General features: G+C 43.9%; 1 protein-coding gene across 5 annotated transcripts in view; it reads left to right on the forward strand.

The window, feature by feature from the left end:
* PCCB (propionyl-CoA carboxylase subunit beta) overlaps window positions 1-26,767 on the forward strand; it is a 73,203-nt gene extending 46,436 nt beyond the window's left edge. For 2 of the 5 annotated variants that reach the window (XM_005310261.4, XM_024111472.3), the window contains 7 exons: window positions 469-550; window positions 3,237-3,360; window positions 15,341-15,448; window positions 20,239-20,339; window positions 24,761-24,859; window positions 25,094-25,187; window positions 26,472-26,767. In XM_005310261.4, coding sequence (XP_005310318.4) covers window positions 469-550; window positions 3,237-3,360; window positions 15,341-15,448; window positions 20,239-20,339; window positions 24,761-24,859; window positions 25,094-25,187; window positions 26,472-26,593 — 730 coding nt within the window. In that variant the 3' untranslated portion in view covers window positions 26,594-26,767. Of the gene's footprint in view, window positions 1-468; window positions 551-3,236; window positions 3,361-15,340; window positions 15,449-20,238; window positions 20,340-24,308; window positions 24,392-24,760; window positions 24,860-25,093; window positions 25,188-26,471 lie in introns of all 5 variants that reach the window. The other 3 variants (XR_010590382.1, XR_010590383.1, XM_042853479.2) reach the window with 3 other exon arrangements.
* Window positions 26,768-27,158: the final 391 nt, after the last annotated feature.

A 27,158-nucleotide genomic window follows, 5' to 3' on the forward strand; every position in this document is an offset into this window, starting at 1 on the left:
AACTTTTTCCTCACTGGTGATTCTCTCCCTTCCCCCTCCTGCCCTCCAACTGTGTCCAACCCAATGATTGGGGAGACAAAAATGAGAAGGCTTCTCTCCTTTCCCTTAAAAACTATATTCTGTCTCCCCCACCTTACCATCTCTTGGTAGCAGCTGGCTCCTGTGTTACGGTGGCCAGCAGAGCCTGCAGCAGACGGAAGATGTACAGATCCTGTAGTCCTGCAAGAACACACACACACACACACACCGCTGTTCTATTTCTTAATGCACAAGTCACCAGGTTAAAACTAAGAAATTATTATTTTTCTCTGTATTTGAAAGGCTTGGCTGAAGATGCCAGCATCCAGATAGATTCTTGTCAAGCAGTCCACAATGGGAGGAGTTAAAGGTGTATGTCTTCTGTATGGAAATTAATCTAATTTTGTGAATACTCATGTCATTTTTAATTACTTTGCATTTTGTCTGAAGTAATCGCTTGGTTCCTGAGCTGGACACAGTTGTCCCAATGGAGTCTACTAAAGCCTATGATATGGTCGACATTGTACATTCGGTAAGCCTTCTGTTCTTAAAAAAAAGTACTTATGTGACAAATTATTAAATGGCTCAAAATGCTGGAAGCAAACTAGCAGAATGCCACAGGAGACCTACTTACAATTAACTCTGTGTTCACAATAGCCATTCAGATAATTCTTTCTCCATGCATTGATCATAAACCCAGAGGTAACAAAAATTGCAAAAATAAGGAATCTAATGTATGAAAGGAATTTTAGATTTGGGATTTGTCTTTAGGACTCATTTTCCTCTTCAAATGTCCATCCATCACATAGATGGAAGACAGTATTGTTCATGTTTCTTTTCTTAAAAAGTGGATAAGACAGTCCCCAGATAAAAAACTGGAAAATTGTACACCTTAGTGCCCTTATCTTTTTATTTCTCTTAAGTGTTTAAATAATGTTGTGTGTTTTACTGTTTTCCTTAATTTAAAGGGAAACAAACTTTGGTGATTCCAATCTATTCGTAGAAACTTGAATTAAAAGAATATTATTAAGTTTCCGAGGTCAAGCACTCAGAAGTTTGGAAATACCAGAATTAAAGTTGCATGGAATGAGGCACAGGTGTCCTGTGGAAAATAATATGTGATATCATAATGCAGATGTAACATTAAGGATACTTGAGCAATATTCATACTGGGGATTTGTAACTTTTTTAGTGCTTTATTTTGCAGTCTTAATGTTCTTAACATATTTTTCACGTTTTTTAACAAAAAATAAATATCATGCGATTGTTACAATTTCCCCTGTGGGTCATCATCAGGGTTTGAATTTTATACCTCCAGATTTATGGCACAGAGCTCTACCACTTGAGTTAAATGTTAGGTGTCATATGCTGTTATCCTCTGTGGACCAGCCACAAGGGGATAGTGTGCAACACACTGAAGCAGTGGGTTACATATACAAGAATAGCTCAACTGTACTGGGAGCGTGCCCTGGCACTTAGATTTTTCAGTTTTTCTGAGAGGCAGTGTAGAAAAAGTGGTGTGAATTAGCTCTTCCATATTAGGATATAGTCTCAGGTTTGACAGAAGTGACTGTCCAATCTCCATCGAGCCTGTAAAATAGGTGGTGACACTGATATTTGCCTGCTAAAGTAGAGTGTATGTGCATGGACTTATTAATATTGGTCTGTAGAAAAGATGAAATCACAGAAATCATGGTCTAATGGCTTCCAGCGTTTTCCTCTAACCAAATGGTATTCTGATGGGGCAAAGCATGAGTAACAGGATGCAGTTTATCTGGCAGTTCAGCTCTGGGGAGCTGCTTCAGAATAGTGCCAGAGGCTCAGTGGGGTCTGGGAGCATGTTCAGTGTAGGTGAAATGTTCTGAATATGAAGGTGCAAACCTCGTCACATTCTGCTGTGAGAGCTAAAAACTTTGCCACATGTGGGTGAATTGTCATGGGGTAAGCAAAGGGCTTATCCTCCCGCCAAAATTCAAGCACCTGCTCCGAAAGAGAGGATGGGATTTTCACAAGTGCCTATGTGAGTTAGAGAGAAAAGTCCAACTAACTTTCAATAGGACTTGTGCTCCTAGGCCAGGTGCTGTTGAAAATCCCACCCTGAGGCACAGAGCTGTTTAAAATATGGTCAAACATTTTTGCATCATTACAACTGTCTGTCCTTAACATGTACTCAGAAATAGCTGAACTGCTTTCACTCAAACTTAACAAAACATTCTGAGACAGAGACCAAGCATGGAAAACTGCAGCCTGAATGATTGGTAGGCAAAGTTATTGTAAGCAGCTGAAAACAGGGGTTCATGATAAAGTGTTAGGAACCCATAATATGGGTATCACTACTATAATTATGCACACTTATGAATATGTGAACTTTGCTTTGCATCTTTGTGGGCGTCACTTTACAGAACACACACTGAGAAGCCCATCCCTAGGAATAAGGGCTGGTATGAGGAATTTAGCCCTGACCTGTGAGGCGGTGGGGCACAGAAAGTAATTTGGCTATGAGGGAGGTTTGAAGAATCTTCCTTGCCTGTCCCTATAGGTGGTAAAAGCAGAGCATGGCTGAGAATTGCTTTTCAGGGAGACAGCCCTGCCTTGTTTCTCTTACTGTCTCAGTTAGATAGATGCCACTGACATAGTATAAAAACAAGGAGTCCTTGTGGCACCTTAGAGACTGACAAATTTATATGGGCATAAGCTTTCGTGGGCTAAAACCCACTTCATCAGATGCGTGGAGTGGAAAATACAGTAGACAGGTGTATATATACACAGTACATGAAAAGATGGGAGTTGCCTTACCAAGTGGGGGGTCAGTGATCTCTGTTTGACATGCAAACCAGGAGTTTGTCTGTACCAGTGTAAAGATGTGGGGCAGATCCTCAGCTGGTGTTAATTGTCATGGCTCAACTGAAATGAATGGAATGGAATGGAATGGAATTACACTAACTGAGGGTCTTTGAAAACTAGAAAAGTGCCCTTATTACAAGGGAATCCTTTAAAAGGTTTGCTTTGGTGTCATGCTGAAGGAGCACTCTGATATATATTCAAAAGTAAACGCAGCATCAAAAACATATTGACGTATGCATTTGTAAAGGAGAGAGAGATTCATTTTTAAAACCTTCTAATTCCCAAGCAGTGTTTTTTCTTTCCCTGTAATATTGGTATTGTTGTAACTCCCAGCATCTAGCCCTGAGGATTCTGTCTAAATCTCATTCTTGCAGATTGTTGACGAGAGGGAATTTTTTGAAATCATGCCCTCCTATGCTGGGAACATCATTGTTGGATTTGCAAGGATGAATGGAAGAACTGTTGGAATAGTGGGTAATCAACCTAAAGTGGCATCAGGTAGGAGCTAGCTGCCTGGTGCTGGGTGTTTGTAAGCTGACTGCTAATTGTGTTTTGTTTATTACACACATTGTGAAGACATATGTCGCCATAGTAACTAGGTTTACTTTGAGTGTCTAAAAGTTGGGTCTATGATTCGCTTTCCCCTAGAAGTTTAATAGTGGAATAGGTTCTGTGGTGGAATTGCATTTTATGTCACATATTAATGATCTGGAAAAGTGGGGTAAACAGTGACAAAATTTGCAGATTATGAGCCTAAATAATTTTGTGTCAAGATTAGAGAAACGAATGAAAAACTTCAGTGGGACTAAGCAAAACTAGTTAGATGGGCAGCATAGCATGATGGCAGATAAAATTGCATGTTGACCAGTGTAAGATTATTTATATTGTCTGGAATAAAAACTATTCTCAACTGCTACCACTCAGAAAAGACAACATGCATCTTACTGGTCAGCTCAGTGAAAACCTCTGCTCAGTGTGCAGCTAAGGATGCATAATAAATGAGAGAGGATACTACTGAAAGAATTCTAAATCCATACTATAAATCAGTGGTACCTCATCACATGGAATATGCTGTTTGGGCTTCCTAGCCAAACAGACACAGCTAGGTTTGCCAACCCTCCCGCTTTCGCCGGGAGTCTCCTGGAGGCTACTTCAGCCAAACCAGGAGATTTTGGGTGATAAAAGTCCGGCAGCGCAGTGGAGCTAAGGCAGGCTCCCTACCTGTCTTAGCTCCACGCCGCTCCCGGAAGCAGTCAGTATATCCCTGCGGCCCTGGGGGAGGGGAGAGGGGGTCTCCATGTGCTGCCCCCACCCCAAGCACCGACTCTGCAGCTCCCATTGGCCAGGAACTGTGGTCAGTGGGAGCTGCAGGGGCGGTGCCTATGGGCAATGGTGCGCAGAGACCCCCTGGCCCCCCCTCTTAGAAGATGCTGCCAGAGGAATGTGCCGGTCACTTTCAGGAGCCACCTAAGGTAAGCGCTGCACACCTCATCCCCTCCTGCACCCCTGCCCTAGACCAGAGCCCGCAACCAAACTCCACCCCTCTCCCCCTCCAACACCCAAACTCCCTCTCAGAACCCACACTCCCTCCTCCACCCCAGCCCAGAGCCCACACCCGCTCCTGGATTCAACCCCCTGCCCCAGACTAGTGAAAATGAGTGAGGGTGGGGAAGAGCAAGCAAGGAGGCAGGGGGATGCAGTGAGTGAGGGGTGGGACCTTGGTGAAGGAGCAGGACAGTGGCGTGGCCTCGGGAAGGGACTGGGCACGGGTCTTTGGATGTGCGTGATTAGATAGTTGGCAACCCTAGACACAACTGAAAGAGAGAGGATTCACAGGCAGCCAGCGAGAATGACTAGGGACCTAGAAAAACTGCCATATGAAGAATGAATGAAAAGATTAGAACCATTTCGTTTATCAAGATGGCGGATCTGAAGGACATGATAAAGTTATATCAAATAAACAGTATGGAGAGGGCAGTTCAGGCACTTCTAGTCATCTTTTCTCACAGTAAACAAACAAAGAGGCATTCAGTGAAATCAATAGCCAGCAAATTGAAATCTGATAAATGTAGTGCTTTTTCACATAACACACAACTAGCCTGTGGAGCTTATTGCCATTATATCTATGTATAATTAATTGAGGTCAAGAGCTTAACAGACTTTAAACATTTTGTTTGATAATAAGCACATCTGGAGTTAACATAGTAAGAATTCTTTTTAAAGGATGAAAAAATGTGGAAAGGCTATAAACCCTGTGTTTCAGGGCATACAATAATCTGTAACTAACTTATTTCCCTTTCATATTTCTCTGACATCTCTCTAGTACTAGCCATAGGTTACTGTTACTGGATTATAGAATCATAAAATCATAGACTTTAAGGTCAGAAGGGACCATTATGATCATCTAGTCTGACTCCTGCACAACGCAGGCCACAGAATCTCACCCACCCACCCCTGTATCAAACCTGTGTCTGAGCCATTGAAGTCCTCAAATCATGGTTTAAAGACTTTAAGGTGCAGAGACTCTTCCAGCAAGTGACCCGTGCCCCACACTGCAGAGGAAGGCGAAAAAACCCCAGGGCTTCTGCCAATCTGCCCTGGAGGAAAATTCCTTCCCGACCCCCAAATATGGCGATTAGCTAAATCCTGAGCATGTGGGCAAGACTCACTAGCCAGACACCCAGGAAAGAATTCTCTGTAGTAACTCAGATCCCATCCCATCACAAGCCATTGGGCATATTTACTTCTAGTAGTCAAAGATGAATTAATTGCCAAAATTAGGCTATCCTATTATACCATCCCCTCCATAAATTTATCAAGCTTAGTCTTGAAGCCAGATATGTCTTTTGCCCCCACTACTCCCTTGGAAGGCTGTTCCAGAATTTCAGTTCTCTGATGGTTAGAAACCTTTTTCTAATTTCAAGTCTAAACTTCCTGATAGCCATAGCCAGTTTATATCCATTTGTTCTTGTGTCCACACTGGTATTGAGCTTAAATAATTCCTCTCTCTCCCTGGTATTTATTCTTCTGATATATTTATAGAGAGCAATCATATCTCCCCTCAGCCTTCTTTTGGTTAGGCTAAACAAGCCAAGCTCTTTGAGTCTACTTTCATAAGACAGGTTTTCCATTCCTCGGGTCATCCTAGTAGCCCTTCTCTGAACCTATTCCAGTTTGAATTCATCCTTCTTAAACATGGGAGACCATAACTGCACACAGTATTCCAGATGAGGTCTCACCAGTGCCTTGTATAACGGTACGAACACCTCCTTATCTCTACTGGAAATACCTCACTTGATGCATCCCAAGACCGCATTAGCTTTTTTCACGGCCATATCACATTGGCGGCTCATAGTCATCCTGTGATCAACCAATATTCCGAGGTCCTTCTCCGCCTCTGTTACTTCCAACTGATGCCTCCCCAGCTTATAACAATAGTTCTTGTTATTAATCCCTAAATGCATGACCTTGTATATTCACTATTAAATTTCATCCTATTACTATTACTCCAGTTTACAAGGTCATCCAGATCTTCCTGTATGATAATCCCGGACCTTCTCTGTATTGGCAATACCTCCCAGCTTTGTGTCATCTGCAAACTTTATTAGCGCATTCCCACTTTTTGTGCCAAGGTCAGTAATGAAAAGATTAAATAAGATTGGTCCCAAAACCGATCCCTGAGGAACTCCACTAGTAACCTCCCTCCAGCCTGACAATTCACCTTTCGGTATGATCTGTTGTAGTCTCCCTTTTAACCAGTTCCTCATCCACCTTTCAATTTTCATATTGATCCCCATTTTTTCCAATTTAGCTAATAATTCCCCATGTGGAACCGTATCAAATGCCTTACTGAAATCGAGGTAAATTCGATCCACTGCATTTCCTTTGTTTAAAAAAATCTGTTACTCTCTCAAAGAAGGAGACCAGGTTGGTTTGGCACGATCTACCTTTTGTAAAACCATGTTGTATTTTGTCCCAATTACCATTGACCTCAATGTCCTTGACTACTTTTTCCTTCAAATTTTTTTCCAAGATCTTGCATGCTACAGATGTCAAACTGACAGGCCTGTAGTTGCCCGGATCACTTTTTTCCCCTTTTTTAAAGATAGATCCCTGGTCTGAGCTGGTATGGGAATTCTTACGTTACTTTGAAGGGAGTTTTGTTCCCTGTGTTAAATGAAGTTGTCTCTATGTGGTAAATTACATTTTTGAGACAATTAGATGGTTGTATGACTACCCCTGGTGGTTCTTTTTCTGAAGAACAACTTGATCAAATACAAACATTTGCTGAGTTAAATTGCTAACTATCATACTGGTACCTGAGACAATATAGCAGGTTTTACTGCTGTTTTGCTTTTGATTCAATAGTTTTAATTTTGGCAAAGATGTCTAAAAGCTCAAGGCTATCTCTGTTCTGTATTGGTTTTGTATAGATTAAATATGATAAAATATATACATTTTATTTGTTTTTTGGCATGGAAACTTTGAGTGTTTTAGTAAGTAGCAAGGACATAATAGAGCTGGTCTTAGGAAAGAACTTTGGATCAAGTGATAACAGGTTGATTCAATTTAAATTAAAGGATAACTAAAACAAGGTCATCAACTATGGTTTTTAATTTCAGAAGGGCAGACTTTCAGAGATTAAGGAAATTAGTTAAAAAAATCAGCTTGACTGAAAAGCTCAAGGACTTAACTGTGGATGAGACTTGGAATTTCTTCAAATCAGTTATACAAAAACTATCTGAAATTTTCATCCCAAGAAAGGGGGAAAAGAAGGGAAAGGCTCCAGGTGTATGAATAACCACCTCAAAAAGGTTATTAGGATTAGGCAGAGAGCCTGTAGGGAATGCAAAGGGGGGTTGATTAGCAAGAAAGCTACATCACGGAGGTTAGAAAATGTAGGAATAAAGTGAGAATTGCTAAAGTCAAGCTGCATTAGCTGTTGCCAAGGAAATTAAAATAAATAATTTTTTTTTAGTTCTATAAATAAACAGAGAATAAAGAAGGATGAGGTTGGGCTGCTATGCAGTGTGAATGGGAAGGGGATAAAATTAAAATGACTACTTTGCCTCCGTTTTCAGTAACGATGATAATGTGGAACACGTGCATGGATGCAATACGGCTGATGGAAATGAGCATCTAGAAATGGAAATGACCACTTCTGAGGTGGAAGAAAAATTTAAAGCTTAATGCACTCAAATCGGGGTGGGGACTAAATAGCTTCCATCCTAGAATACTGAAAGAACTGGCACATGAGATTGTTAGTCCAGTAGCAAGGATTTTTAATAAATGTATTATTTGGGGATAGAACCATATGACTGGAGAATAGCTAACATCATACCTCTATTTAAGAAAGAGAAGAAAAGTGATCTGGGCAATTGCAGACCTGTTAGTCTGACCTCAGTAGTATGCAAGATTTTAGAGCAAATTGTGAAGGAAGGAATAAACCTCATAGAGGTAAATGGTAAAGGGGAGGTAATGCAACATGGGTTCACCAAAGTTTGATCATGCCAGACTAACCTGATTTTCTTCTTTGAGAAACTGACTGATTTTTTTAGATAAGGGAAGTGCAGCAGATGTAATATACCTGAACTTCAGTAAAACATTTGACATGGTACCCACATGGGAAATTATTAGTTAAATTAGGGAAGATGGAGAAGGAATTGGCTAAAAGGGAGAAGGTTATGCTGAGAGGTGAACCATCAGGCTGGAGGTGAGTTATTAGTGGAGTTCCTCAAGGATCAGACTTTGGACCAATCTTATTCAATATTTTTATTTAAGACTTTGGCTCAAAAAAGTATGAAACAAAGTTGGGAGGCATCTTCAATGCAGAGGAGAATCAGAATATTATACAGGAAGATCTGGATGACCTTGAAGACTGGAGTGATAGAAATGGGATGAAATTTAAAAGTACAAAGAGCAAGGTCATGCACTTAGGGTCCAATAATAAGAATTTGTGTTACATCAGCTGGAAGCATCAGAGGAAGAGCGAGACCTGGGTGTGAGAGTCCATCATAAGGTAACTAGGAGCACCAATATGAGGCTGTAAAAAGGCAAATGTGCCTCTTAGGATGTATCAGATGAGGCATTTCCAGTAGAAAGAGAGACTTATTAATGCCTTTGTACAAGGCACTGGTAAGACTTCATCTGGAATACGGTGTACCGTTCTGGTCATTCATGTTCAAGGAAGATTAATTTAAAGTGGAACAAGTGCAGAGAAGACGTATTAGGATGATCAGGATAATGGAGAGTCTGTCTTATTAGAGGAGACTGGAAGATCTTGACTTGTTTAGTCTAGCAAAAAGAAGACAGAGGGGATATGATTGCTGTCTATAAATACATTAGAGGGGTAAATACCAGGGAGAGTGAAGAGCTGTTTAAGCTAAAGGACAGTGTTGGCACAAGAACAAGTGGATATAAACTGGCCAGAACAAATTCAGGCTGGAAATTAGAAGAAGGTTTCTAGCCATCAGAGGAGTGAGGTTCTGGAACAGCCTCTCAGTAGGAGTTGTGCAGGCAAACAACTTAATTAGTTTTAAGAGAGAGCTGGACAAATTTATGAGTACAGTTGTATGAAGGAGTTATGTGTGAGTGGAGGTTAAAGCTCAACAGTTGTAGGGCTCATTTCTGGTTTATATCTTATGTTGTTCTTCAAGTGATTGCTCATGTGTATTCCACAGTAGGTGTGCGTGCTCGCCACGTGCATCGGTGCTGGAAGTTTTTCCCCTAGCAGTACCTGTAGGGGGGGAGTGCCCCCCGTGACCCCTGGAGTGGCGCCTCCCCGGCGTGGTATAAGGGGAGCTGCATGCTCCCCCCACCCTCAGTTCCTTCTTGCTGCCAATGAAGGTGCATCAGAACTGCTTTGCTCCAGCTTTGCGGTAGCTCATCCCTGTTAGGGAGCTTATTCCTTCACCCTCTCACTTCCCTGGTCCTTCTCGCATGAACAGAGAGCAACAATACCTGAAGTCCAAAGGTGCAAACAATTTGATGTTTATTGGGTTGAACTTCCAGCAAGCATGATTCCAGTTTCCTTCCTCGGTGTCCCCCTTCCCAACTCTGATACCACAGAGCCTTGCCTGTGTCCCTGTTCCACATTTCCTGATAGGGCCAGGCATCAAGGTGGAAGGTGCTGATATTTCATTTGTTCCACTGCCCCTTGTGTAGTATAGTGCCCTGCACCTTCTCTCGTATGGGCATACCACATCTATTCCAATTAATGTTCCAGACTTCCCATTATAGTGGGCCCGAGAAGGTTGGGTCTGGGTTGTTTAGTACACTGCGGGGTGGGGAGGGCTTACTACATTACTTACAGGTTATCTCCATATGCAACGTAACACAAGTACAGTTAACAATACACAATCCACACCAACACCGAGTCCAGACGACTGCAGTATGGTCCAACATTCGAGCCACCACCAAAACACTGCCTCTCCTCCTTCGACAGGGTTAAGATTTTAATGTGTCCAGTTGCTGGCAGTTGCAACAAGCTGCCCCTGCAGGTTTTACGTGCTTTTGTTCATATCATAAGTCCATTGAATGTCCACAGAGAAATGGGTTATTGTCCAAACCAACTTAACCACTTGGTATGGAATCAGGCAGTATGCCCTGGTTTGATTATTCACAGCAATAAGATTTACAGATTTATTTGTGCACTAAAGTCCAGATAGCAGCATGTAGGTGTGTGTAGTTTGGTCATGGGCTGGTGTAATTGTGCCCCCAGTAATATGTACATTTCCAGCAAAACACCCTTGCCATAGGCCATTGATACTGCTCCTCCATAGTCATAGGAGAGGGGCACATCCAAACATCTTCTCTGTATAAACACCATTTCACACACCCCGCCATTGATTCCCAGTGAGCTCCTCCCCTTCTCATTATTCCCATAGGGCTTGTGGGGCCCACCTTAGTTGCCGTTCTATTTCCAGGTACCATGGTAGCTATTACACAGGTGCTGGCCTCCTACTTGAGCATTTTGCATTCCCATACACATCTCCCTCCCAGGTCAGCCTTTTGAAGCCATCCCCACCCATGTTATGAGGTTTTCTGTTCATTGAAACAAAATGATGCTAGCAACAGGACAAACACTCCAGACAAACTACACAAAACATAGATCCATGGTATTTTGGGTTATTCTTTTGCTGGTGCCAGCATGCTTGTAGAGTGTCTTAGGGTTAACCTGTCCCCCTCATTTTCAGGCTTGACTTGTTTTTTCACCTCCCTTTTCTGGAGGGCCATAATCTGAGTCTTTTAGTAGCTTGTTTGCTGTCCAGATGTATTCATTATTTGCAGGGTTTTTGTGCTGCTACTTATGGGCAGTTTCCTCCTTCCCCCATCAGCTAGATAATTTGCATTCACACAGAGGCTTTTTTGGCTTGCTTTTGGATCCAAAGCTATTAGCAGCTTGGAGACTGTCTTAAAAGGAACACATTCCACTTCCACCAGAGTTCTGATTACTTTTTACTTCCTGCTCCAAAACGCACATAGATTTGAAAAAGAGAGCACAACCTATTGTGGCTTCTTTTGGAGCCCTAATAGGATTTTAATTAAGTACCATGTTTTGTTTGCATTTCTTTTACCCCTTTTCCAATATACACTGCAAACGTCTCCCTCCAGGAGCGCGATAAGAAGGAGTTCATGGCGTTGGTGGAGGAAGGGGCAACGGCAGCTCGGGCTTCCCTGCAGGCTGCCTCAGATGCTGCGGACGCGGCCACACATTCAATGGCCTCCACGGTGTTCGTGAGATGAGCATCATGGCTCCTCTCCGGGCTTTCCAGCAAGGCGCAATCTTCCATGCAGGATCTCCCATTTGATGGGAAAGCTCTGTTCGCAGAGGAAACAGATACAAGGCTGCATGGCATGAAGGACTCCCACACGACCCTCCAGACTCTGGGCCTCTATGTCCCGGCTCCAGCAAAACCTAAGTTCAAGCTGCAGCAGACTCCGAACCCAGCCACCCTCCCAAAGAATGAGGCTGCCCATAAGAAGCAACGGGACTATAAGAGATGCCATCACAGGCAGTCTCGGCCTGCCCCCCAGCCTGGACCCTCCAAGGGCAAGCAGGCGGGGAAAAGGCGATTTTGACGGGACACTCGGTGGCAACCCGCCAGTCCTCATCAGGGATCCAACCCCAATAAAGCTTCCCTTCTCAAGGCGGGGCCTGCTCCTCTGCCGTCTGCCTCGAAGCCCTCAGGCTGTGGGACTTCTGTATAGCCCACGACATACACCTGAATGCCTTCCATTTACCGGGCGCCTGCAACAAGAGGGCGAGTTGCTTGAGCAGGGACTTCTCGCAACACGAGTGGTCCCTGCACCTGGAAGTGGTCCAACAGCTCTTCCAAAGGTGGGGAACTCTCCAGGTGGACCTATTCGCGACTCGGCAAAACCAGCGATGCCCCCAGTTCTGCTCTCGGGGAGCCTGGGGAGGGGCACTATCTCCGACGCCTTTCTCCTGTCCTGGTCAGGCCGGCTTCTCTACGCCTTCCCCCCGTTCCCTCTAATCAGCAGAGTCCTGGAGAAGATAAAGTCGGACAAGGCCCAGGCAGGATTGGTATGGGACCCTCACAGGCCTGGTGGTAGTTCCGCCGCAGCGGTTGCCACTCCGCCCAGACCTGCTCTCACAGGACCAGGGCCGCCTCCTCCATCCCAACCTAGCGGCTCTTCACCTTATGATGTGGCTGCTCAGTGGTTAGGTGGAGAAGAAAGAACGTGCTCAGAGCAAGTTCAGCGCGTCCTCCTCGAAAGTAGATGGCCCTCCACTTGCTGCGCTTATTTGGCGACCTGGTCCCGATTTTCTAGGCGGGCGGCGGACCAGGGTGTCTCCCCAGTGACTACCCCGATCCAGCTTATCCTTGATTACCTCTTCCACCTGAGGGCCCAGGGCCTGGTGCCCTCGTCCATCAAGGTGCACCTGGCGACCATATCGGCCTTCCATTCGCAGGTGCAAGGACACACGGTGTTTTCCCATGCTATGACTGGCCAGTTCCTTAAGGATCTAGACCGTCTTTTCCTGTATTCTAGACCCCCGGTTCCACAGTGGGATCTGAACCTGGTGTTGGCTCGTCTCACAGGGCCCCCGTTTGAACCACTGGCCATGTGTTCCTGGTCTCACCTCTTGTGGAAGGTGGCCTTCCTGATTGCTATCACGTCGGCCAGGCGAGTCTCAGAGCTCAGGGCCCTGACGGTCTTTCATAAGGACAAAGTCCAGCTCCGCCCACACCCTGCGTTCCTCCAAGTGGTCTCCGCCTACCACATGGGTCAGGACATTTTTCTACTGGTCCTCTGCCCCAAGCCTCATGCTTCCAGTGAGGAATGCCACCTCCACAGGCTCGACGTGCGTCGGGCTCTGGCTTTCTACCTCGAGGGGACTAAACCATTCAGAAAGTCCTCGCAACTGTTTGTCGCCTCGGCTGAGCACGCGAGAGGCCAGCCGATTTCCACCCAACGGCTTTCCAATCGGATCACTTTGTGCATCCGTTCCTGTTACGAGCTGGCGGGCGTTCTTCCGCCACCCATTGCAAGGGCATATGACCCGGGCACAGGCCTTGTCGGCTGCCTTCATGGCCACATCCCCAGCCAGGACATTTGTAGGGCCGCCACGTGGTCGTCGGTTCACGCATTCACCTCGCAACATGCGATCGTCTCCCAAACCAGGGATGACACAGAGTTCAGCAGGGCTGCCCTCCGTCCTAGGAACTTGTGAACTCCTACCCACCTCCAACAGATATAGCTTGGAATCACCTACTGTGGAATACACATGAGCAATCACTCGAAGAAAAGAAAACGGTTACCTTTTCCGTAACTGGTGTTCTTCGAGATGTGTTGCTCATGTCCATTACACATCCCACCCTCCTTTCCCTCTGTTGGAGTTGTCTGGTAAGAAGGAACTGAGGGTGTGGGGGAGCGCGCAGCTCCAGCACCGGTGCACGTGGCAAGCACGCACACCTACTGTGGAATAGACACAAGCAACACATCTCGAAAAACTCCAGTTACGGAAAAGGTAACTTTTTTCCTAAAGCTCAAGCTTCAGGGTTTCAGCTGGACACATGCAGAGGTCAGGAAGGGATCTTCTCCCCCCTCGCCCAGTGTATTCTGGGAGATTTTTTTTATCTCCTTTCTGTGAAGCATCAGGGATGACCATGATTGGAGATGGGACTCTGCATGGGGTGGGCCAGGGCTCTCAGGTAGTACCTAGCATTCTCTCTTTCAGGTGCTTGGCTTGACTGGTTCTTGCTCACATGCCCAGGATTTAACTGATCGCCATATGTGGGGTTGGGAAGTAATTTTCCTCCAGGTCAGATTGGCAGTGACCTAGGGGGAGTTTCACCTTCCTCTGTAGCATGTGGGCATGGGGCACTTGCAGGAATTATCTGGATATAATTAATGGACCACTTCACCTGGAATGGTCCCTTAGACTATATCTAACTACTTATGCTAAACTATCAGTTTGATCTTGTATTTAGCTGTGACACTGAGTGCCATTCCCAGACTGAAGATGAGCTCTGTGTAGGTCAAAAACTTGTCTAGCTCAGCAACAATAAAATATTACCTCACCCACCTGGTGTCGCTAATATCCTGGGACTGACACAGCTACAACACTGCAGATATCTCACTTAATCATTTCCATGCAATTGCAGGGGCCTCAAGCGCTAGTGCATCTCACTCCCTCCTATTCTCTGCCTGTGGATCTCATTTTAATTTGGTCTTATTTCAGTCGTTGGGTTAGTGTGTGGGTCCTGGGTAGTGGTGGTGGCCTGTGCCATACAAAAGGTCAAACTAGATGATCTGGTGGTCTCATGTGGCCTTAAATTCTGACTGTATGAACTGAAAATGCTGGTGTTGCTATGTGTGTCAGTGTAAAGTTGTGGTTTTACACTGGATGTGGAGACATATGTATAATGTTTAATGATGAAGTTATCTAAGGTTTATGGCAATGAAAAGAAAAAAGGATACAAAAATACTTTAAAATGGCACTGTTTGATTGTAAGCTCTTTGGGGCAGGAACTGTCTCTCATAGAATTGTACAGCACTTACCACAACGCAGACACTATCTGATTGAGGCCTCTCTGTGTGGTTGCAATACAAAGAAATAATATGAATACAGATAGAATACATGTCACATTCTTAGTGTTAAAGTAATATAACCCTATAGCATGCTATATTATTATGGGAGAATATCCCATAATATTAAAAGCACATAGGTCTCTCTGCCTTTCAGTTACACTTAGGTGTTTTAAATTTTTTTATCCGTGACCTTGAAGTGAAGTGTGGGGGGGAGGGAACATCACGAATCAGACAAACAATAGTCCTCCACAACTAGAAATACAGAAACAGGAATAATTTGGATGAAATACAAGATAATACAGAAAAACTATACAGTGAGATCCTGATAGAACCCTGAATGCACTATCAGAAGGTTCGAATTTATTAGAACAGTTTAAAAGCCCCATAAAATATGTCGTCCTCTGTTTTTGAACACTAGGGTGTTTAGACATAAATTCTTCTGTGAAGGGAGCCCGTTTTGTTCGATTCTGTGATGCTTTCAACATTCCTCTGATCACTTTTGTGGATGTTCCTGGATTTCTGCCAGGTAGGCCCTCTGTGTTTGTAACTCCCTATGATTGGGGTGGGAGGGCAATTGGACTAGGATATTTAATACCATTTCTCTTTGTTTCTTTATCTAAGGTCGTGTTTGTCAGGTTGGGTGTGTTCATCCCCTTCAGGTGCCAGAGCAGTTGCAAAGTCATCATGCAGGGCCCAGCCAAAGATGGGCTGTTTCCTTGCCAGCAGCCCAGAAATCCTGCCCTCATCGCAGCTAGATCAGAAGTTATTTGCACTTCACTTGCTCTGCGTTTCCTTGTTATTTTGAGATTCCAAGTACCTCAAAAAGGGCTCAGCTATGGTGTTCCTACTCTGCCTTGTATTAAGGTCATGCAGAGCTGCACTGCTGCCTTGGGAGGTGTGAGAGGGATTGTTCCCGCAAAGGTGCAGTTGAGAGCAAACCCACTGCATCACCTATTAGTTCTCCTGACTGGTGATGTGGGGAGAAAGGGCCAGTGGGGTGTGAATTCCCGGTTGACCACCTGTGTCAGAACAGGTGGAGTATGTGCTTCCAGCAGTTCTGCTACTCAGTGCCCTGATAAAGGAGAGACTTTCAATCTCTTTCCCCTCTGGGGAGGGGGACCTTCCCCTCCTACATACTGTTACCCTGGGGTATGCCAGACTCTCTGGGCTTCAAGCGGTGCGTCTCTTGCCGGGAGGCCATCCTGGTCAACGATGGACATTCCTGTTGTATCTGCTGCATGGGAGAGTCTCATATCCCACAGAGGTGCTCCATCTGCTCTGGTTTTAAGGACAGGGCAAGAAAAAATCAGGAGCTAAAACAGACTCTTAATGATGGAGCATTCCCTCCAACCAGCCTCAGATCCAGGCCAGGAGACCACCTCCCTCCCACTCACCGACATCAGTGTTGGGCGAACACAGTGCCCTGTCAACTTCGGCATATTTACTTTGGTCTACCCGAAGTAAATCCGCAGAGAATACCCACAGAAAACTGAGTCATTCCCACAGAAAGATGCCACCTCAAAAAGACCTTGGTCCCCACAGAACAAGACCGCTGTGGAAACCTCATATTCTACCCTGGATACAGCTGAGGCTCCAGACACTCTTAGTATTGATTCTCTACCCAGGGCTCTGGGCTCAGCAGAGAAAAAGGGCAGCAAACATAACTCAGTAATGAAACGTTCAGTGCTGCACAAGCAGGACACTGCATCAATGAAATATTCCACCTCTCAGAGGACAGTACCCACAAATTTTTCATTACCATCTATATCCAAGTTGGCCTCAGTACCAGGAATATATGCTTCTCATGCGGTTTCTGTGGCCCCCGAGGCATCCTCATCGGTACTGACTACTTTGACGAGAGTGGACTTGCCAGGGCAGCATATACCCTCAGTACCAATAACAGAACGGAGCCCTGCTCTTCAAACCCACCCAGTACTGCAGGAATTCAGGGGATCTATTTCTTTTGGAGGTTCCTGAGTCTCCCTTGTTAGTTGGTAGTAAGAACTTATCGGTACCGAGACAAGCATGGTCATGGAGGTGGGACCTTTCCCTGTGTGCCGCTTGACTCTCCAACACTTTCAGAAAGCTGGGGCTCCCCCTCTTAAAGAGGAGGAATTTTCCTCCAATTTGAATATTTCGATCCAGTGCTCCCCAACACTTCAGACAAGTGATTGTCCATCCTGACGCTTTTGACAAGAAGGGGGAGTTCCACCAAAGACAGGCCCCAGGTTCCTCCGACCTTGTTCAAGCAACCAATGGATGCCACTCCTGATGCCTTTCAGACCTCTCCATTGGCCATACTGTGATCCTTGGGCTTCATATCCTCAGCAATTTTCCCAGGCCCCTAGTCTCTTGTGGGGAATATGGAGGAGACGCTTCCCTGCTTCAGCTCCTCCTCCATTACCTCAGACACAAAAACCCTTTGAGGAACAGGAGACTAAGGCAGAGTAAAGAGATTACTCCCTGTGACGGGGTGCGAATCACCATTCTGGTGCCTCCTGCTGGCTGTCATGGGAATTAGCTCTGCTTCCCGGGGCACACTCGTCTGGGGTGCATTGCTCCCATCACTTTTGTACCAGGACTCACACCACTCCCAGGACTGTGGCATCTTTAGTGACACTGCCCTCTGGCTGTGCCACACTCTGTGTTCCCCCTCCCCTTCCGGGGGAGCTGCAATCTCTCCAGGGGACCTGCAATCTCTGTCCAGCTACTCCCTCAGTGGCAACTGCGATCCATTGTTCCAGGGCCGCTTACCATGTGACTCCAGCACCCTCTTCTGCCCTTATCTCAGGGCCTCAGCCTGCAGGCCCTAGCAGCTAGCCAGGAGCTCTCTCAAGCTCCCCTGGTCCCTGCTTGCAGCACTGCTCTGTCCCAGGTGCTGGCACTCCTTCCTCCTGCTAGGAGCCTGGTCTTCTCCTCTGGAGCTTCAGTCAGCTACTGAACTCTGCTCTGCCCTGCAGCCCTTCTTATAGGAGCCTGCCGGGCCATGACTGGCTACTCCTCTCAGCCCCTTTCTAATGGGCTGCTTTTAACCCCTTTTCTAACAGTGAGAGGCAGCTGCCCCATCACTCTTCCCAAACAAATATTTCTTAATCTTCCCCATATGAGGTTGTTATGCCTCCCCTATTGTCTGTGGCTGATGAGTTCAGACATTTCCAAGAGTTAATGAAGCACATTGCAGATTCCCTTGAAAGTCACAACATAAGCTCCTGGACATCCTCCAATGAACTCCCTCTACCCGAGCTGCCCTGCCTATAAATGAGGCCCTGGTGGATCTTGCGAAATCCATCTGGCGGGCCTCTGTGACAATTCCGCTGATGTGTAAATGAGTCAGTAAGAAATATTACATCCCAGCTAAAGACTCTGAATTTCTGTTCGCCCATCCAACTCTGAACTCACTGGTTGTGGAGGCAGTGAACGAACATGGCAGATGATATCATGCAAAGGCTATGCGATTTGTTAACAACCAAAAATGCTTTGATCTAGTCAACAGAAAGACTACTCATCCGTGACTTTTCAGTTTAGGATTGTGAACTGTCAAGCTCTCGTAGCTAAATATAATCATTCAAATTATGCCAAAATCACCACCTTTATTGAGCATCTGCCAGCTGATCAGTGTGACCAGTTTCAAGCTATTATTAACAAGGCCAACACTGCTGCTCAATCCATTTCTATGGCAGTGGTCATGTGGAGGATGTCCTAGTTCCAGCTGTCTGGATTCCCAAGGGATGTCCAAAGCATGGCTGAGGACCTTCCCTTTGATGGCCTCGAACTGTTCACAGGGTCCTCTGGTGATTCGTTGCATACCTTTAAGGATTCCAGAGTCACTCTGAGATCTCTTGAGACTTACACACCTATAAACAAAAGAAGGTTTAGTAGATCCCAAATGGCTCAAAGATCCTGCCCCACTTCATTCTCCAGATCCCAGAGACTGTTTGAACCACCCAGGAAAAAGTCGAGATTCCAGAGAAAGAGACCACCTGCTCCCTCTGCACCCACTACAGAACCATCATCATCATCATCCAAGCATCAGTTTCGATGGGCTGGTTGAGGGCCCGGAACTGTCCCACTAAACTGAGCTATATATACACCATTTTTCCCAACTTCCACCCTTCAGAAATCATCTCTCCCACTGTCTTCCTACATGGAAGAGAAGCACATTGGATAAATGGGTGCTGGAGATTATAAGATCTGGGAAATTTTACCTTCCTCCAGTATACCCACCCCCCCGTCCTGTTTCTCCTCAGGGACCCCCTCACGAACACCTGTTAAAGCAAGACGTCGACTCACTTCTGTGAATGGGAGTTGTGGAACTATTTCCTATTAAGCACAGAAGGAAAAGATTTTATTCCAACTATTTTCTGGTCCCGAAAAAGAATGGAGGGTGGAGATTGACTTTAGATCTAAGATTCCTAAACAACTTTGCCAAGTCTCAGAAGTTCAGGATGGTGTCTCTTGCAGCTATATTTCCATCATTAGAACCAGGGGAATGATTCCTCAACCTTCAGGGGAGCCCAGGACCTCAGAGTGATGAAGGAAAACTCTTTGCCTGCCTGCTAATTTCACTTCTAAGAAAGGACATGTCAGCAAATCCTCCCCTTATGACTGCTTTATGTTGGGAGAAGTGTATTTAGGGCACAGATTTTTATCTATCGTTCCTTTTCACTGTAACTCACCAGGGCTGCTGTGTCTCACTGATGTTTTCTTACCCAAATTAATTGCAGTATGCTGATGGGAGCCTAGTATTTGTTTTCAAGTATGGCCTGAGATTGTCTTTGCTGTCTGTGTTTGTAATTATTCTCTTGTGTAGGATTCACAGCTCTGGCAAGTTCTAGGAAGGAATGTCTTTTCCTGCTGCTGACCCTGAATGATGGCTTTGAACAGTCCTTGAGTCTGAAGTGAAAAAACACACCCTTCTCCACGTCAGAGTATTATGTTTCCAGAGAAGTGAAATTAGCAGATAAGGAGGAATTTTTCTCTGATAAATAGGTTGGGGTCTTGTACTATTTTCAGCTGAACCAAAATTTGCCACCAAGTGGGAACCTATTAACAATATTTTTATGGTATTGTGATACTATATAGCTGCTGTTCACCTGTGGTATACATTCATTGCAGTTCTCCATATGAGCTTTCCTTACCCTATTGTCCAGCATGGAGATGTGGAGTACACTATTGTACAGTAAACACTACTGGGGGTGTGCGGCTTTGATAAGTGCTAGCTGACCTGCTGGCAGCACCTAGAGAGAGCTGTCCACGTGAAGTGATGTGTTTTTGGTAACTTTCCTGAAAAGGTTTTTTGGTTCTCATAATTTTTAGGCACAGCTCAGGAGTATGGAGGAATCATACGTCATGGTGCAAAACTACTGTTTGCCTTTGCAGAAGCAACTGTGCCCAAAATTACTATCATCACCAGAAAGGTAAGGTGTCATTATTTCTTGGTGTTCTCCAAGGCCTCCTGGTCTGCTAGAAGTAATGTTATTCAGAGGTGACTTCCTTCTGGACTCCTGTTGTCTCTTGCTTCCTCTCTCATAAGGCTTCTTTCTTTCAACTTTCAAGCAGCTTATGTCTCTACTGACCTGTCAGAATGTTGCTACAACTCCTCCCTGCCCTTTGCCGCTAAGCTCCTTCAATATTCTGTCTGCTTTCACCTTCATTTCCTCACCTGGATCTCTTGCAGACAAGTGTCTGTCCCCTCCACGTCACTGAATTTTTCTCACTGAGGTCACAAATGACCTAACTCTGGCCAGATCCAGACTTGGCATTCTCTGAACTTTTTGTCATTTTAGACAATTGAATCCTTCTATTGCCTCTCCTCCTGGAGCTGTGGTGAGTCTGTGTTCTCCTCCTTCCTCCTCTGCTGCTCTGTTAACATTTCCTTACATGGCTGCTCCTCTATCTTATGCTTTTTCATTGTCCCTCAGAGCTCTGTCCTTAGTACCCTTCCCTTCGCCCTTCTGTTCTTATCTGTTAGACACCGTACTGATAGGTGCCTTGTAAATGCAAACTGTACATACCTTAGCTGCTCTCAGGGGTTCAGCTAGCATCATCTCGCTTTTCCTTCTCCGTTCAGCCTCACCTTTTGAACTGCTAATAAGACACTCTTCCAACTCAACGTGGCAAAAACTGAACTTCTTATCTTTCTACCCTTCTCCCTACTTTCTCTATTGTTGTCAAAAACTCCAGAATCCTCCCTTTCTCCTCAGCTTGCCACCCTGGTGTCATTTTGACTCCTCCTTGTAACATAATACGTTCATCAAACCCTGCTACTGCTTCTTCCTGTCTAATCTCTCCCTATTTCTTCTCTGTCCAAGAACCTGCTCCTTGAGCCCCTTCAGATCCTCGTTTTGGAAGATGCATGCCCTGACTCAATGGTCTCAGAATGTTCAGAGCTGTGTAACCATGAGAAAGTGTGCATATGGAGCCCAGTGTTATAAATCATTACTGTTCCCTCTGAGTGTGCCATCACAAGTGGTCTTGGGACCCTAACTATTCCTCTTTCCCTTTCTCTTGTGCAGTTCTACTTAAACTGAAATTTAGTGTGTGTTTATTGTAATTCACCATTAGTAGTAAAAAAATAATAATAATAAAGTTTTGTTGGCTAGTTCCTGATTGTTTGTAATGGCCGACAAAGTGAAATGTCCAGTCTTCAGATTGTGAGCCTTGTGAAGTAAAAACGCCTTCCTTCTCACATGCCGGCACTGTTTGTGTCAGGGGTGTCACTGTAAACCTCTTTTGCCTGTGCAACATTTGCTTTTAGAATAAGGACTAGCAGAGATGGCTTTAGCTGCTCACCCTGTGGAAACTGCATTGCAACACTGAGACATCTTTGGGTCCATCAAAGATCTGAATGAAATTGAAAAATCTGAATAATTGCCCATCAGGGAATATTAAGAAGTCCGTGGAAGTACTGTTCTGTTGTCATGTAAAGGTAGGTTCCTCCAAGAGGACAGATGAAGAAAAATTTAAGAAGATGATTGAGTTCTCAAATCACATCTTTGCAGCACCATGCAGATTCTGCATACAACTGGCTTCTCCTTGATCCTGTCACAATTCTGAATCATAAGAGTAGAGCTGAGCGGTTTAGCTCTCAGCAGGCCTGTGAGAGTGAGTCTGCAGGAGAAAAAAAGCAACTTTGAAAACATGGGGAGAAAAAGTGTTTTCCACGAGGACAGCTACTAACTAAGCCAGAAAGATTGCCAAAAAGGATTGCAAAATCATTTTTAAGTACATCAGAACCAGGAAGCCTGCCAAATAAACAGTGGGCCACTGGACAATCGAGGTGCTAAAGGAGCACTCAAGGAAGATAAGGCCATTGCAGAGAAGCTAAATAAATTCTTTGCATCAGTCTTCACTGCATAGGATGTGAGGGAGATTCCCACACTTGAGCCATTCTTTTTAGGTGACAAATCTGAGGAGCTTTCCCAGATTGAGGTGTCAGTAGAGGAGGTTTTGGAACAAATTGGTAAATTAAACAGTAATATGTCACCAGGACCACATGGTATTCCTTCAAGAGTTCTGAAGGAACTCAAATGTGAAATTGCAGAACTACTAAGTGTAGTTTGTAACCTATCATTTAAATCAGCCTCTGTACGAGATGACAGTAGGGATAGCTAATGTGACACCAATTTTTTAAAAAGGCTCCAGAGGCGATCCTGGCAATTGCAGGACAGTAAGCCTAACTTCAGTATCATGCAAATTGTTCGAAACTATAGTAATGAACAGAATTATCACACACATAGATGAACATCATGTGTTGGTGAAGATTCAACACGGCTTTGTAAAGGGAAATCATGCCTCATCACTCTGTTAGAATTCTTTGAAAGAGTCAACAAACCTGTGGAGAAAGGTGACAAGGTCCCTCACCAAAGTTTTTGTGCAAAGTAAGCAGTCATAGGATAAGAGGGAAGGTCCTCTTATGGATCAGTAACTGGATAAAAGACATGAAACAAAGGACCAAAAAAAAAAAGGTCAATTTTCAGAGTGGATAGAAGTGAATAGTGGTGTCCCCCAAGGATCTGTACTGGGATCAGTGCTGTTCAACATATTCATAAATGATCTGTAAAAACGGGTAAACAGTGAAGAGTCAAAATTTGCAGATACAAAATTACTCAAGACAACTAAGTCCAAAGCAGATTGCGAAGAGTTACAAAGGGTCTCATAAAACTTGGTGACTGGGCAACAAAATGGCAGATGAAATTCAATGTTGATAAATGCAAAGTAATGCACATTGGAAAACATAATCCCAACTATACATACAAAATGATGGCGTCTAAATTAGCTGCTACTATTCAAGAAAAAGATCTTAGTCATTGTGGATAGTACTCTGGAAACATCCACTCAACATCCACTGGTGCAGCGCCAGTCAAAAAAAGCTAACAGAATGTTAGGAACCCACTAGGAAAGGGATAGATAATGAGACAGAAAAGATCATAATGCTACTATATAAATCCATGGTACACCCACATCTTGAATATTGCATGCAGTTCTGGTTGGGTTGCCCCATCTTATAAAAGATATATTAGAAATGGAAAAGGCACAGAGAAGGGCAACAAAAATGATGAAGGGTATGGAACAGCTTCCATATGAGGAGAGATTAAAAAGCCTGGGACTTCTCCTTTCCCAAGCTGAAATGACTAAGGGGTGATACGATAAATGTCTATAGAATCATGAATGGTGTGGAGAAAGTGAATACGGAAGTGTTGTTTACCTCTTCACATAACACAAGAAGCAGGGGTCACCCAATGAAATTAATAGGCAACAAGTTTAAAACAAACAAAAGGAAGTACTTCTTCACACAGTGCACAATCAACCTGTGAAACTCATTGCTAGGGGATGTTGTGAAGGCCAAAAGTATAACTGGGTTCATAAAAGACTGAGATAAGTTCATGGAGGATAGGTCCATCAAAGGCTATTAGCTAATATGGTCAGGGATGCATCCCCATGTTCTGGGTGTCCCTAGTTTGTTTGCTGGAAGCTGGGAGTGGATGATGGGATGGATCCCCTCGATGATTGCCTGTACTGTTCATTCTCTCTGAAGCACCTGGCATTGGCCACTGTCAGAAGACAGGATACTAGGCAATATGGACCATTGGTCTGATCCAGTGTGGCCATTTTTATGTTCTCATTAGTTGCTGCAGATTCACTGTTTCATGGCTTGGCAACACATTATTTTCATGTAAATTTCTGAACTCTTAAGATAACTTTTGATTTCTCTTTTTTATGTTCAGCATTGATTACACTGCTGATACCAGCAATATAAGAATAAAGATGCTAAAATTGGATGTCTTGATTCTGCACTAATTGGCTATTTGATAGAACCATAAAGATGAGGATAGTATCAACTGAATTCTAAATAGGTTCCGTTTTCTTTTCTCATTCTGGTACAGTTTTGCTCAGAAGTACCATTCCCAACCTGCAACGACAACTTGTTTGTCATTTTCAAAAGGTCTTTCTGAGTCGAGACCAGCAGGTATGTATTATGGCACTACTGTACTTTCGATACATTAACCCTTTCGTGATGAGGAAGGAGGAGGCCTTTGTGATGGACACGTTTATAAAAGCAGATACTAAAAGTAGTACTTTCATGTCATTAGGTTTAGACACCTCCGTTGTCCCACTTTAGTTTAGTGCTTCTGTTAGATAGAGGTCAACCTGGACACAGGCTTCCTGTGAAGTTTGGAGCAAAGTTATGCTAATGCTGAGCAGTTGCTCTCGAAATGGACCATCTTGGGCTCTCTTCAGTGTGTCCTTGTCTCTGGAATGGCAATACTTGCAGAAGGGATTTAGTTTGTTGCTGTTGTGCATTTGTCTGATATCAATGACTTTCTGTCTCTTCCAGGCTTATGGGGGTGCATATGATGTGATGAGTTCGAAGCATTTACGAGGAGATGTTAATTACGCATGGCCTACAGCAGAGGTTGCAGTAATGGGTGCAAAGGTAAATGCAGTCTGTGTTTCACTTCTGACTTCCAGCAGCCATAACTATCTCTGAAAAATCATTGAGGAGACTTGCTGAGATTAATGCAACTGATTTTTCTCTGAAGTATCTTACTAGTTTATAGCACAGCTTTTATTGTAGTGCTTTAAATCCTATGCCTTAAATAAAAAATTTTTTTCAAGATGGATTAATTATTTCAGTCCAGTTTCAGGGCATGTTTGTATGTCTTTCTAGGGTGCTGTCCGGATCATTTTCAGAGGAAAAGAAACAGATGCAGAGGCAGAATATGTGAATAAGTTTGCAAATCCCTTCCCTGCGGCTGTCAGAGGTACCTGGGACTTTGTTCTTCAAGTTCCTTTCTTAAATTCCTTGGTTAAAATCCTTTGAGTGTCAAATTTCACTTATGTGGTCTGTGGTCACGGCTAACACTTTGATCAAATATTAGTTTAATCACACACGGCATTTTAAAGACAGGGATTTAGGAATGAAAGTGGCACTAATCATAGTTTGGAAATTATTCAAACGCTCTTACATTTTATTTTATTTTTTTAAATTTTGTTTCCAAATTCCAGCTACAAAACAACACATCTGAAGGGCTTCTAATTCAATTTCTTTGAGGCACTGGTGAGATGTAGGACACAGGGCCATGTCTGAGGTGTTGATAAGCGTAATAAAAACGTTCTAAATGTGAGAGGCATTTCAAAACCTGGACAACTTCCATAGTACTTCAGAGCACTCTGACAGTTTGGGTGGAGTTTAATGAGGTGTGCTGGTCAACTTTAGAAGGGACCAGACTTCTGGCTCAGCTTCAGTTTCCCACATACACTACTGCCCCAAGTGGTAGGCCAAGGGCCCTTAGTTTTTGTTGTTGTAGTGGATGTAATTCTGTATTTCCATATATTTAAAAGTTTATTTCTTATAAGTTGAACCTTAAAGTGCATTTTTACTCTGAAAAACGTGTGTGTAGAAATGGCTCTTTCTCAATCAGACAATCAGTTCCCCATATGTTTTAGTTACATCTGCTTACTCTACTGATCAGTATATTCATTTGTACCACATTTTAGTCCTGTCAGTAGCACAACGTGGTAGATTGTTTCCTGGCTAGTGGATTATCAACAGAAGTGTTAAATGTTTTCACTGCAGTGTTTATTGTTGGGGATTGAGCCAGAAAAAAAACAGAATTTCGCTATCAGATGCCAGGTTGAATTTGCAGAATTGACAGAAAATACATCTTGTCATTTGTAAACTGAACTGACTTGATTTGAACTGCAGGAGACTATACATATAGAATTTCCCAATGAAATTTACAGTTATTCTTGAATTGAGACCCACTGTAAGTCTAAATTTCTTGGCTTTCTAATGTTTACTTATTTGATGATAAAGTTTATGCAAAGCTTTTTAAGTTACTGAAACACATTGTCAACTTTGTCAGTTTAACTCAAATGCTTCTCTTGCAAGTTAAGTTACAAATTAACCGTTGCATGCAGTTCTCTAATACATGAATTGTTTGCTTTGCAACATCAAAACTATGCAGTCACTAATTACAACTAGATATATTGTGGTTGGGAGGCAATAGTGTTTGTGTGTAATTTGTTTTTGGTAAATTAAACAGGGTTTGTTGATGATATCATTGAACCTTCTACCACTCGAATCCGCATTTGCCGTGATCTGGAAGTGCTGGCTAGCAAAACGCAATCCAATCCCTGGAAGAAGCATGCGAACATTCCACTGTGAATATGATGAAGAATTGGCTACAAAATGAAGCCACTTTTGTGACACGGGGAAGTGTTCTAAATACATCTATTCCTTAGTTAAAGTGGAGAACTTAAACTTAGCACTATGAACATTTCTTTTAATTTTAATTTGCTTAAGTATTATGTAGCAATAAATTTTGAGAGAATGGTTTTATCTGGTATTATATGATTACTTTTAATTAACAGATTCTTTATTTAGCCAACAGTCCTGAAATTGCTTCTTCCTTAGAAGTCATGAGTCCAAACAGATTCCAAGACCTCATGGTCTGATCTTCTGTGATGGAGACAGGGAAGGAATGTCCCTTGAGTCCATTGGCTTTCTATCATTGTTCGGCACAGACAGAAAGGGCTCCACTAGAGAATCATGCTTTTGGATCCAGTCAGACTTTGGTATAGTTGAGATTTGGGCAGGACAACGGTCTGGGAACGGTGCATCATCTCTGGATCCTGGCCTATTGGGTCTGTCCCTGCATTACAGCACCCATCATATTTGTTAGGCAAAACTCCCAGTATGCTCCCTCTAATGGTGCTGATGGTGGGGTTCT

Source organism: Chrysemys picta, chromosome 9 (genome assembly GCF_011386835.1).
Source record: "Chrysemys picta bellii isolate R12L10 chromosome 9, ASM1138683v2, whole genome shotgun sequence".
NCBI lineage: Eukaryota > Metazoa > Chordata > Testudines > Emydidae > Chrysemys > Chrysemys picta.